The 12246-nt window shown below is 35.4% G+C and overlaps 1 protein-coding gene across 1 annotated transcript; it reads right to left on the bottom strand.

Moving 5' to 3' along the window:
- Positions 1-690: 690 nt before the first annotated feature.
- On the bottom strand, positions 691-10925 carry cdhr5b (cadherin-related family member 5b). Its single transcript, XM_016570761.1, has 14 exons — positions 10390-10925; positions 9453-9637; positions 8885-8947; positions 8665-8754; positions 8456-8545; positions 8101-8202; positions 7840-8022; positions 7519-7609; positions 7334-7431; positions 6800-7006; positions 5180-5293; positions 5008-5074; positions 3010-3185; positions 691-1312 (listed from the first exon to the last, which is right to left on the bottom strand). The coding sequence occupies exons 1-14, from the start codon at positions 10469-10471 to the stop codon at positions 842-844; spliced, it is 2019 nt and encodes a 672-aa protein (XP_016426247.1). The 5' UTR covers positions 10472-10925; the 3' UTR covers positions 691-841.
- Between the last annotated feature and the right edge of the window lie 1321 nt (positions 10926-12246).

Genomic DNA, 12246 nt, shown 5'->3' with positions numbered 1-12246 from the left:
CACACGCTTGAGGTATTCGGCCAATCACAACGCACTGGATAGCTGGCCAATCACAGCACGCCTCGCTTTTCAGACCGATGAGCTTTGTAAAAATAGACGCGTTTCAGAAAGGCGGGGAATAGAGGAGAAACAAAAATGTACAGTATGTGGAAAATAATGTGTTTTTTAACTTTAAACCACATAAACGTATTTCATTACACCAAATACACAAAATAATGTTCTTTTTAGCAGCATCATATGACCCCTTTAATATGCGGTCAACTATAAGTAAACCATGAAGTTGATTGTTTGTTTTTTTTAAAGTCTAAACATTGGCAAAAAAACATTATTTGAAATTCAGTTTGGTGATAGAATAAATGACACCAGGTTTAAGTAATTATTGTTTATTGGGTGTGTTTTTTTTTCTCCACGTTTTACAGTAAATTAATTTCTACCAAGAACTGGCATTAAACAATTTACATTGTAAATTGTTTACTGTTAATAAAAGTATTTTTGTACACAGCACTTAGTCAACGTGAAACACAGTTTACAACCCATTTTACATCCATTATCTAATGTATTTCTGAGTGATATTGAAAAAACAATTTTTCTTCAAAATAATGTGCACTGATGAATCATTCACAATAAAAACCAAGAACATATATTTAGAAAGCAAACAGGGTCAATTTTGATTTCACGTTGACCTTTCATGCTAGAAACTGAAAATTAAATTCATTTTGTGCACCATATTTACAGACTTGTTAACAGAAAGTAATAGGAAAAAGGAAAACATTTGTATAGACTTTAAAACACACAAATGAACTTATAATGAATCTTTGAAAGCTCCTACTGTCCTAAAGTGTCAAAAGTGTTCCTCATCGTCCGAATCCATGTCAGTCCTTAGGTTGTCCTCATCCTCAATGTCGTCATCTTCCTCACGGCCTCCATCCGCTTCACCAGCGTCGGGAATGATGACCACTTCCTCTTTGGTGCTGGGGTCGATATCTTGCTTAAACCAAACCGCTTTGTATCCCTCCTCATTGCGCCGCTCTTTGGTCAGGATCGGTTTGACTTCCTTCTCGCTGTCGATGGTTTCTGAACCTGCCAGGCTGCTGGAGTCGGGTGGAGGGCTGCTGGTGGTCTGGAGAACGGCGCTGGGGGTCGTCTTGTCCTGCGCTGACCCACGTCTCTGCTGTGGCTTCAGCCCGGACTCCAGTTTGTTCTCCAGGTCTGCAGCTAACTTAGTGTTCACACTTCCAGAATCACCATCGTGCTGGAAGCCCTCATTGCAGTACTGCACACCCTCTTTAGGACCGCCCGAGCCTCCACCAAACTGCAGAAAGAAAAAATTATCTCATAAATATGCTCTAGATTTAGAGAAAGTATTAACATTAATGGAATAATTCACCTAAACTTGTCATGATAAAGTAATGTAATAATGGTTTTATGAACATTGAATATGACCGATTGCGTGAGAATTTGATTCAATATGAATTTACATTTGTAGTTTTATGAAAAATTAAATGTCATAATTTAAAAAAAGTATGTAAGTAAATACTCTCAAATGTGGTCTAGATATATAAAGTGTTAACATTAACATTGAATGTGACGAATTATGTAAGAATCTGATTCAATATGAATTTACTTGAGAATGCTTTTACAAACTATTCATTTCACTCCAAAAATTAATGTGAGAATGGTTTTATAAACACTGAAATGTGACAGTTTACATGAGAATGCTTTTACAAACCATTCCATTCAATCTGAACGAGCGGTTTTATGAACATGTAACAATTTGGTTTTACAACTGATTTAATTCAGTGCAGCAATTTATATAGAATGCTTTTATGAAAAATGAACAAAATATTGTTTTTTTAAACACTGAAGGCGATCATTTATGAATACTTTTACAGACTGTTCAGTTCTGAACTTTTACACAGGAATGCTTTTATAAACATTGAATGTGACCAAATACATTTATTTAGAATTTACATTCGTGGTTTTATGAACGATTTAATTCTTTCATAAATTAAAATGAGAAAACTTAAAAAAAACCTATTCAATCCAACCCAAAAATGAACGAATGGTTTGATAAACATTGGAATGTGACAAAATTTGATACAATATGAATTTACGTGAGAATACATTTGTGAACTATTCAATTCGATCCAAAAATGCAGGCATAGTTTTACAAACGATTTAATTCGATGTGACAGTTAACGTGAGAATACTTCTACAAACTGTTTAATTAAAGCAAAAAATTAATGCAAGAATGGTTTCATAAACATTGGAATGTGACAATTTACGAGTTTTACGAACATTTGAATGACAATTTATGTTGGTTTTACCAGTGATCTGACAATTTAATTTATAAACTATTTGATTCAAACAGAAAAAAAACTACTTAAGAATAGTTTTATAAACAATGAATGTGATTTATCTACTATTACAATTTGAATGTGACATTTTATCTTAAAATTGTTTTACAACTGATTGATTAAATGTGGCAATTTACGTTGAACGCTTTTATTAACTATTAAATTGGAAAAATTAACCTAAGAATAGATTTATAAACAGTGAAGGTGACCATTTAAGTGCGAATACTTTTACGAACTGTTCGGTTTAATCTGAAATTTTACACAAGAATAGTTTTATGAACATTGAATTAAATCGGAAACTTATGTAAGAAATGTTTTACGAAGCACATTTCGGTGTGAATTTACATGAGAATGCTTTTACCAACTAATGTAAGCAGCGTTTTAAGGATGTTTCAATTCAGTGCAAATACGTGAGATTGTACTGTTCAATCTGACAATTTGTGAAAATATGTTTTAATGAATTATTAAATTCAATACGCCAGTTACATAAAAGAATGGTTTTATTAACAATTCAACGTGACCGTTTACAAAAGAAGGGTTTTACCAATGTTTCAATTCGGTATGAAATTTACATGAATTGAGTTCATTCTCAAAAGAGCTTGTCTTGTATTTAACCTCAAACATTTATTTGTTTGACTGCATGGAAACTCACTGTGCTACGGAAGACGCTAGCCTCGGAAATCTTCTTCCAGTCTGCATTATGGCCCTTGATTCGGTGCACCATCAGTCCAATGCAAACCAAGCAGAGAACGATAACCACAGCCAAAGAGGCCCCTACAGCCGCCATATCGCCCGAACTGAACTCACCTGTTTTCACCTGCTGTCCCCCTGGAGCACACAAGAGGAGAGAAAAACATGTTTTTGGGATACTTAAGGTACACATAAAGTGGGTTAACCAGAATGATACACACAAACTGCTGGAATTTCACAAATGCAATCATTTTGAATTACATGCTTAATGTGTTTTCCCAAACATTAGTGCACACCCTTATAGAGTGCTGCAGGGATGACATATTTTTGCAGGCCAAAACCCAGAACAAGTTAGCTTTTTAGCACTTCTGGTTCCATCATCCCAAAGTCAATGGGTCTTTTAAATGTATTTTTGATTAAATGCCTGAAATAAGGTCTGTGGTTAACAAAAGCTCAAGATATTTTCATGTTTCATTCTACGACAAAAAGTACTTGAGTTATACCTCTTTGTGATTTTAATAGTGCACACCCTTATAGAGTGCTGCAGGGATGACATATTTTTGCAGGCCAAAACCCAGAACAAGTTAGCTTTTTAGCACTTCTGGTTCCATCATCCCAAAGTCAATGGGTTTTTTTAATGTATTTTTGATTAAATGCCTGAAATAAGGTCTGTGGTTTACAAAAGCTCAAGATATTTTCATGTTTCATTCTACGACAAAAAGTACTTGAGTTATACCTCTTTGTGATTTTAAGAAGTTTTACTTGGCTTTACAAAGGCAAACAAGTGGCTAAATGGGATTACAGAGGTTGTCAGGGACATTAAACGTCATCATCTACTCACTACTTTATAATAATGTGTTTATGATCGCACTCTTGCAAACTATCAAACTTTCAGGGAATATGGTTTTTAAAATAAAGGTTGTCGAAGTTTAATGGTGGTGATCCTGAAGTCATGCGACCGTAGTGTAGTTCGTTTATAGCCTATGTTAGCTTTTTACTTCTGCCGATTGTGTTCAGGCTTCAAAATTGATAAAAGTTGTGTTGATTGATGAAGATTATCATGATGAACAAAACATGTAGGAATCGTAAACTTTTGTTGGTCACAGATCTTATTTCCTGCAATAATCCAAAGTCCGAAAGTAAAATCCTGTTGGGTTTTTTGTTGAGGAAACCAGGGTCAACTAACGTCAACACTGCAGCTCTCTATAGCCATTATCCAAAAGTGTCCAATAGCATAAAGCATGCATCCTTGAGTAAATTCCATGTGATTAGCACAGTGCTAGATTCATGAATATTTTATAGTGTGCTGTGATGGTATGCCATTTCAAATAAACTGCATGCTACACAGCACACCAGATGATTTAGCAAGTCTAGTTAGCTTAGCATAGGTGTACCTGTGCTGGGGCGCGTAGTTGTGTGGTGCGATGTGGTGGTAGTGATGTCTATGTGTTAGCTGTGTGTTAGCGGTGTTATCTGTTGTTATAGTGGATGAAGTCATGATAGTTGTGGCAGGAGTGGTAGTGGGAACCCCTCGAAGAAAAAATGGTGTCACCACCCTGTTGAAAAAACCAGCATATGCTGGTTAGGTAGCATAAACCAGCAAAGGACCAGCTTAAACCAGCAAAGGACCAGCATAAACCAGCAAAGGACCAGCTTAAACCAGCATCCCAGCGTCAAAACATACCTAACCAGCATATACTGGTTTTTTCAACAGGGCAGTCAAGAGCTTTGCTGTTGACTGATTCAAGTGAATCATTTGAAATTCAATTTATTGACCAAAACAATCACATGATGAAAACTGATTGATGTGAAGATCACCAAAAGCTCAAACTGTTCGCTGAATGCCATATATCCAAAAAGCACCATGTTTAGCCCACACCCTACGATTATGCCTGTTTGGATTGTATCATGTCATAATTAGACGGTGTCTTGATAGCATACAGCATTGGTCTGGTCTTACCTGGTGTGACCTCAACCGCAAGTGAAGCGGTGCTTGATTCTTCATTGGTTGTGTCAACCACCCTCATCTGAGTCACATTGGATAATATGGTCATAAATATTTCAAATCACACACTAAAGATTAGCAAATGTCTAAACAGCACGAAACATTGTATGAAATATTAAGTTCTTACTTCTAAATTTACAGTGCCCGGGGCAACCGCCTTCGCCATGAGTATGAAGCCCTCTGGAGTGATTGAGAAGTCAGTGCCGGCTACAACCTCAAATCTGAGGTTAGGATTATAGCCCTACAAAGAAAGAAATCCAGCACTTAACACCAGAAATATTACAGTAATAGGAATCATTCATAAAACATGAGCAGCAAACACTTGTGTAAATCTTTAAAAAAAAAAAGTGTTATTTAAATTGTAACATTGAATTGAATGCAATGATTTAGTTAGTGGTTTTATGATTTATTTAATTCCATGTGACCATTTACATAATAATGGCTTTATGATCAATTCAGTTGAAGAATTTACAACACTTAAACATTTTTATAAATACTGAATTGTTTGAAAAATGGTTATACGAACATTAAAGGGGTCATATGATGCGATTTCAATTTTTCCTTTCTCTTTGGAGTGTTACAAGCTCTTGGTGCATAAAGAAGATCTGTTAAGTTGCAAAGACTAAAGTCTCAAATCCAAAGAGATATTCTTTATAAAAGTTAAGAGTCAACCACGCCTACCTTAAACGGCTCGTTCTAACACGCCCCCACATATCTACGTCACGATGTGAGAAGATTTGCATAACGCCGCCCAAATGTTCACGCAAAGAAAGAAGGCGTAACTTTTATTCTCGCAGTAGTATTTTTGCCGCCGCCATGTTGTGAAGGCACTGTGTGTTTCGTTGTGAAAGCGAAACTACTTTGTTTGGTCTTCCAAATGAGGACGATATCCGCTTCGTCATGCCTGGAGCTGATCTGTGCTGGTCGCTACCAATAAATCAACTTAGTTCTGTGGATCGCCGGATCGGCTTTCGGCCAATCACAACGCATTGGATAGCTGGCCAATCAGAGCACACCTCGCTTTTCAGACCGATTAGTTTTGTAAAAATCGACGCGTTTCAAAAAGGCGGGGCATAGAGGAGAAACAATAATGTACAGTATGTGGAAAATAATGTGTTTTTTGAACTTTAAACTGCATAAACACATTTCATTACACCAAATATACAAAATAATGTTCTTTTTAGCAGCATCATATGACCCCTTTAAATTTAATGCAACAGTTACTCAAAACAGTTTTTAAGAAGATTCAATCAAATGCTTAATTTGTAAGAAATAATTCAGTTTATGTTTATGTAAGAGTTTTAGTAAGTTTTACATTTATATACGTTTTATGAACATTGAATTCAGTGCAACAAATTTACCCTCGAATGTTTTTAGGAATGATTCAATGAAATGTGAAAGTTTCGCAAATAATTCAATTCAGTGCAACAATTTATGTAAGAATTGTTTTACAAAATATTAAATCCAAGAATTTAGGTAAAATTTATTGTACACTGAATTGAACGTGATGATTTCTATAAGAATGGTTTTACAAACAAATCAATTCAATGCAACAGTTTATGCAAGAATGAATTGAAATGCCCATAAAACCAATGCAAAAGTTTATATAAAAATGAATTCCGAATTGATTTACATTCATTTTCACGAATCTTTCTCTATGTGTTTTCTATGTTCTTTACAGATTAATTACGGATCTTGAACTGAACACATGCACAGACCAGAATGCTGTTTGTCCCCGAGTTCTTACATCAGAAAAGTCTTGATCTGTAGCCTGTACTCTGAGGGGTCTGTTGGACGTTTTGCTCTCCAGCACCAGGCTGTCCAAACCCGCATCCTCTGAGATAAAGCCTTCATAACTGGGCTTCACAAATGTCGGAGGGAACGCGCTGGATATCACCACCTTCAGGATGACTGTAGTGGTGGCAAACTGATCGGCGTTCTCTTTCTGGTATGCCTAAGAAGACAGAGGGACAAATCTGGTTCAGGAAGAAACTACACTCTACAAAATAATGGATCCAGAATATTACATAGAAGAACCATTTTTGGTTCCCCAAAGAACCTTTCAGTGAACAGTTCCTAAAAGAACCATTTTTTCTTAGAGTGAAGAACATTTTAATAATCAAAATGTTAAAAGTTCTTCAAGGAACCATCAATGCCAATAAAGAACCTTTATTTTTAAGAGTTTACAGAATACTGTGGCTCCAAAATGAAGCTTCTGATTGCACGTAACATTCAAAAACAATGGTTTCCTTTTTATAAATGCAATTTTTTTCTCTCTTACCATGACTGAAAGGACAATCGGTCCTGCCACCCCTGCTGGTTTCAGCATTGTGATGCTCCCGGTGTCAGTGTCGATTTGAAATACACTATCCTCATTTCCTGAACATGTAAAATGTACCAAATAAAACCAGTCGACTCTTTCCAAAGTTCTTCATTTCAACCCATGAGGACGATAAAATATCTCACCTCCAAGAAATGCATAACCAATGGGCTCGTTCCTGCCTAGGTCACCATCAATGGCCATGACTGGACCTGGCTTCAAGGACAAAGGACCTGGCTGTGGTGTACAACAACATTCAAATGCTCATTTGACATTGTAACTCAAGATCAACAAATTCATCCAATGAGACGTTTCCTGATGTTTCTACATTCATTAGCCAGCTTTATAATGTGTGAAATGTTGGTGTTTGTTGTGGCGGTTTGAAATAATCATAACTATATAACGTTTAAACTGGTTTAACTCAACGTCAGACCTCTATCTACAAGTGCTTTGGATAGAAAACCCACCGCTTGTTCATTTAAGTTGACAGTCCCTTCATAACCAGAGCTAATGCACACTTTGCTTGTGCCAAACTCGGTTTCTGTACAAGGCTGGAACCACGGTGGACGATTGTCAATGTCTATGATGTTGACTACAATGGTGGTTGAGGCATTGTGGGAGACTTCAGCTGTAGATCCAATCGGTGTGTCCTGAAAAGTCATCAAATGACAGTTGTTTATACAAAAAGAAGCATCTTTGGAAATTTAACATGGATCAAGTAAACTCACCTGCACATATAGTGTCATCGTGACTTTTTTAATTTTGTCATAATCCAGAAGTTTTTTCACCAGAATGCTGGGATTGAAATTGGCCTCCAGGTCAAATTCTCCCTGCGTGAGAACAAAGGCCTTGTTTGAGAGAGATTTCAACGTTGTGAATGGGATTCCTTTTGGAATTCCTATAATAATTTGGAACCAACAATCAAGGGGGAATTTTCTTGTAGAATTCCAAAAGGAAGATACTTCAGAACATAGTTCCCAACAGAACAGTTGTGATTGCCATGAAATACAATGTATACAAACTCTGTGCACATTCTTTGGGATTTTTGTCATCTCAGAAAGTGTAATGGGGACACAGCTGTACCTCAGGAGAATCCAGTTGGTAGTAAAGTCTATCAGTTTTATCAGGATCGGTTGCTGTGATTAGGCCAACACTGGTATCCACTTTTGATAACTAGAAAAATCAGTAAAAGCTTTAAGATTTTGAAAATGGCCATGATAAAACAAGCAAACAAAAAGGAAAGAAATAAATTGTACAGCATAGGCAACATTAAAAGTTCATCAGCAAAGTACCTCATCAACATTTAGGGTGTATTGACTCTCTGCAAACGCTGGTGGATTATCATTTCTATCCTCGACGACTATTTTCAAAATCAGTGTGGTCTAAAATTACAAATATGACACGCAGGACATCAATAACCAACATAAAAACATACAGAAAATAATTTAGGTTAAATAAAACATTTACAATGCAAGAATTTTTTTTTTAGGTTCATTTAAATAGTTTACTCACAGAGAGAGAGCCAGCTTTTGTACACTCAATATTCACCTCATAAGGGTTGTTCTGGTCAAATGTCTAAGAAAATCACAAAACATAAAAGGTCTGTCATTTTGTACATAAAGCATTTTAAATGGATCTAAATGATTGCTTTGAAATATTAAAACGCTCTCATTTTAACCTCAGCCAAAAAATTCATCCTTAAAATTACACATTTACAGCTTTGGACACAGGTAGGGGTGTAAAAGTAATGAAAAATAATTAAGCTATAAAATAATCAAATGTAAATGTGTATATACAAGTTTAAACTTACTCAACTTTAAATGGTAATTGAGAAAACAACCAAAACCAGTTTAGATCAAGACTAAGTTATGCTGAGTGAAGAGACATCTCTTTACAAAAAATGAAGCACTTCATTTAATTGAAAAATATTTTACTGGCTGATTTAAATAAAGGTATGAAAAATGGATTTGACATATTAAAATAGTATGTACTTTGTACACCCCAGCCATTGAAAATGATAAATTTAGAGTTTATTGGCTGAACACAAAACCAGACTCTTCATAAGATATACAGAATTAACCTCATAGTCCAGCACAGTATCAGCAATGAGATTGTATCCCTCGAGGCTGAAGAGACCCTCTGGATTTTGACTAGTGATTGTGGCCGTCACCTCATCCTCAGCGATGAGTGTTGTAACTGTGGCACCAATTACGTTGTTTTCCGGAATCAAAATTACCGGTAAATTGGCTGGCGCTGAGCAAAGATCTGTGTCGTTCAGAGAAAATCAGAATTATAATGTTTTCATGAATGGTTCAGGTTGACACTGACAAACGTGAATGTTAGAAAATATGAAACAAAAAATAGCTAAATTTTGTGATCTTCAAGATAAAAAAAAACTGCTAAAGAAACAAAACAAAATTCCCAAGGTAGGATTTCTTCAAACAAGTAAGCTTTTTTTTTTTTTTACTTAAATTCAAGCATTTCAAAGTCATCTTAAATTAGTAGGAAAATAAAAATATGATTAAGCACAAATTTCTGGAGTGTGTTTTTGTACTACCAATTTATGTAATATAAGAGTTGAAATATTGCTTGAAATAAGACATTTGTTTGAGAATTTAAATCTACCAATAGTAAAACATAAGCACATCTTTACTGTAAAAATTGTGGTGGTAAAAAAGGTGATTAAACCTAAACATTGATCACTCAGTATGATCTTATATTATGATCAAATTGATTAATTTCCTGAATCAGCCATGTCTTGTTCTTGAAACAATTGCCTTGATGTTTATGTAACCATAACTATAACACTAGCAAATTTACAGAACTTTAAATATTAATACTTTAAAGAATAACAACATTTCCAAAAGTGTCTTAATGTTTTGGAAGTCTGTCATCATCATGTTTTTCCACAGTCAGCTCTCAGATCACTGGGGAAATTTCATGTTCTGAGCTGTTTCAGCCTACAAAACAAATCCTGATTATGTACGATTTTTCATTCACAAACTTTTAGCACTTACTTTGCGCTTCACTGAACTTGCAGAGTGTGAAAAGAACCAGGAGAACGAAAACGGCAGCAGATCCTTTAGGCCTCAAATCCATTTTTCTTGTTAGATGATGGATCGATAAAGGAATATCGAAGACAAATCCCTTTTTTCCCGACTGAATCAAACTCCCATCAAGCAGTTGTGAGCGATAGCTAATGTGCGAAACAGACTTCAAGTTTAACCTTTGAGACGAACGCTTATCTCGGTTTTATTGGCTATAAAGATGAGCACAGGTGGACTTTTGCCTCAGATATGAACACAGCTGCTCTACATGTGCATGTACATCTCATAAACCATGATCACAATGAAGAACGATGTTTACAAAACAATATTTTTAGTTGTGTGCAGATGGTTAGCGTAAGAGCTGTTTCCAAAATGTTATACAGTTCAGGCCATCTTGAAATGTGAGACATAACATTGTAAAATACAACTAAAGTTAAAAGTATTAAGAATCGTATTGGACACAGTATAGTGTCTTTTGGCGATAAATATAAATGTTGAAGATGTTTTAGCTATATTTTAGCAAAGCTGCTATCTTATTCCTTATTCCTGAACGAAAAGTGCCATAAATGGGGAACTTTGTCATCTTCACCCTGTTGAAAAAAACAGCATATGCTGGTTAGGTATGTTTTGACGCTGGGATGCTGGTTTAAGCTGGTCCTTTGCTGGTTTAAGATGGTTCTTTGCTTGTTTAAGCTGGTCCTTTGCTGGTTTATGCTGGTCCTTTGCTGGTTTATGCTGGTCCTTTTGCTGGTTTATGCTGGTCATGTGCTGGCCAAGGACCAGCATAAACCAGCAAAAACCAGCAAAAGGACCAGCATAAACCAGCACATGACCAGCTTAAACCAGCAAAGGACCAGCATAAACCAGCAAAGGACCATCTTAAACCAGCATCCCAGCGTCAAAACATACCTAACCAGCATATGCTGTTTTTTTCAAATAGACCAATAATGCACACTAAGCAAATTCAAGTGCGTCTATGACTTTATGACTGAAATAAACAAACTAAAAAAGCTAACAGCATCACAAAAGCAGAAATGAATTCTTTGGTTTTGATATATATATATTTTTTTTTTTGCACATGCTAGTAGCTAGTCATTAGTGGGCGTAGGTTTCACGTACAGTAACGGGTAATCTTCAAGCAACCAATTAAGTCATCTGACTCATATACTTTACTGTAATACGTAAGTATCTTGTTATATTATAAAAAAATGTGCATATGATGAAAGACGCGATAAAGCCATTACTGCTAGACCTATACCTACCATATTTACAGTTCTTTTTTCAAAAACTGCATTAGCATGATGAACGTAGTAGCAAACAACTCGATGTATTTTACACTGAGAAACATTTAAGGATATTGAACCCAGTACAAATTGATTTTCCTCATAATTTGCTTACAGTAAAAAATACTGTTTAGGTAATAGTGTATAGGTTTACTGTATGTGGGTCATTCCTGGTATTCGGTGCCTTTTGTGTCCCCAGTACAGAATATGATCTTGCTGGTTTATGAACAATTTAAAGATTAGTCATAGTCATAAATAACATCATTTCAACTTTAAGCATATTGAAGTTTATTTAAAAAATTGAAACATTTTCTAGCACTTGAGACCATTTAATTTTTCCTATGTACCCGCTTGCATCACATTTATTAATGATTTTTTATTTTTGTTGTATTTTTTAATACAACAATTACTGTAATTATTTTCCCCCACATTTTTGCGTATATTCTTAATAATTTATTACCAGATTTATTACCAGCTTTTAAATAAACAAAAGGCAACATTATAACAAAATAATTGAGTGGAGTTTAACTGTATTAAAGGAAAT

Source organism: Sinocyclocheilus rhinocerous, unplaced genomic scaffold (assembly GCF_001515625.1).
Source record: "Sinocyclocheilus rhinocerous isolate Xijiao unplaced genomic scaffold, SAMN03320098_v1.1 scaffold561, whole genome shotgun sequence".
NCBI classification, from domain to species: Eukaryota; Metazoa; Chordata; class Actinopteri; order Cypriniformes; family Cyprinidae; genus Sinocyclocheilus; species Sinocyclocheilus rhinocerous.
Note: the sequence above shows the minus strand (reverse complement) of the source record. Positions and strands in the feature narration are given on the sequence as shown.

Excerpts from the sequence above, each read along its gene's own strand:
- cdhr5b (XM_016570761.1), bottom strand. The coding sequence starts at position 10,471 with ATGGATTTGAGGCCTAAAGGATCTGCTGCCGTTTTCGTTCTCCTGGTT. Across the intron at positions 3,186-5,007 it reads TGCGGTTGAGGTCACACCAG|GGGGACAGCAGGTGAAAACA; the intron begins GTAAGACCAGAC and ends TGTGTGCTCCAG. Across the intron at positions 1,313-3,009 it reads CTAGCGTCTTCCGTAGCACA|TTTGGTGGAGGCTCGGGCGG; the intron begins GTGAGTTTCCAT and ends TTCTTTCTGCAG.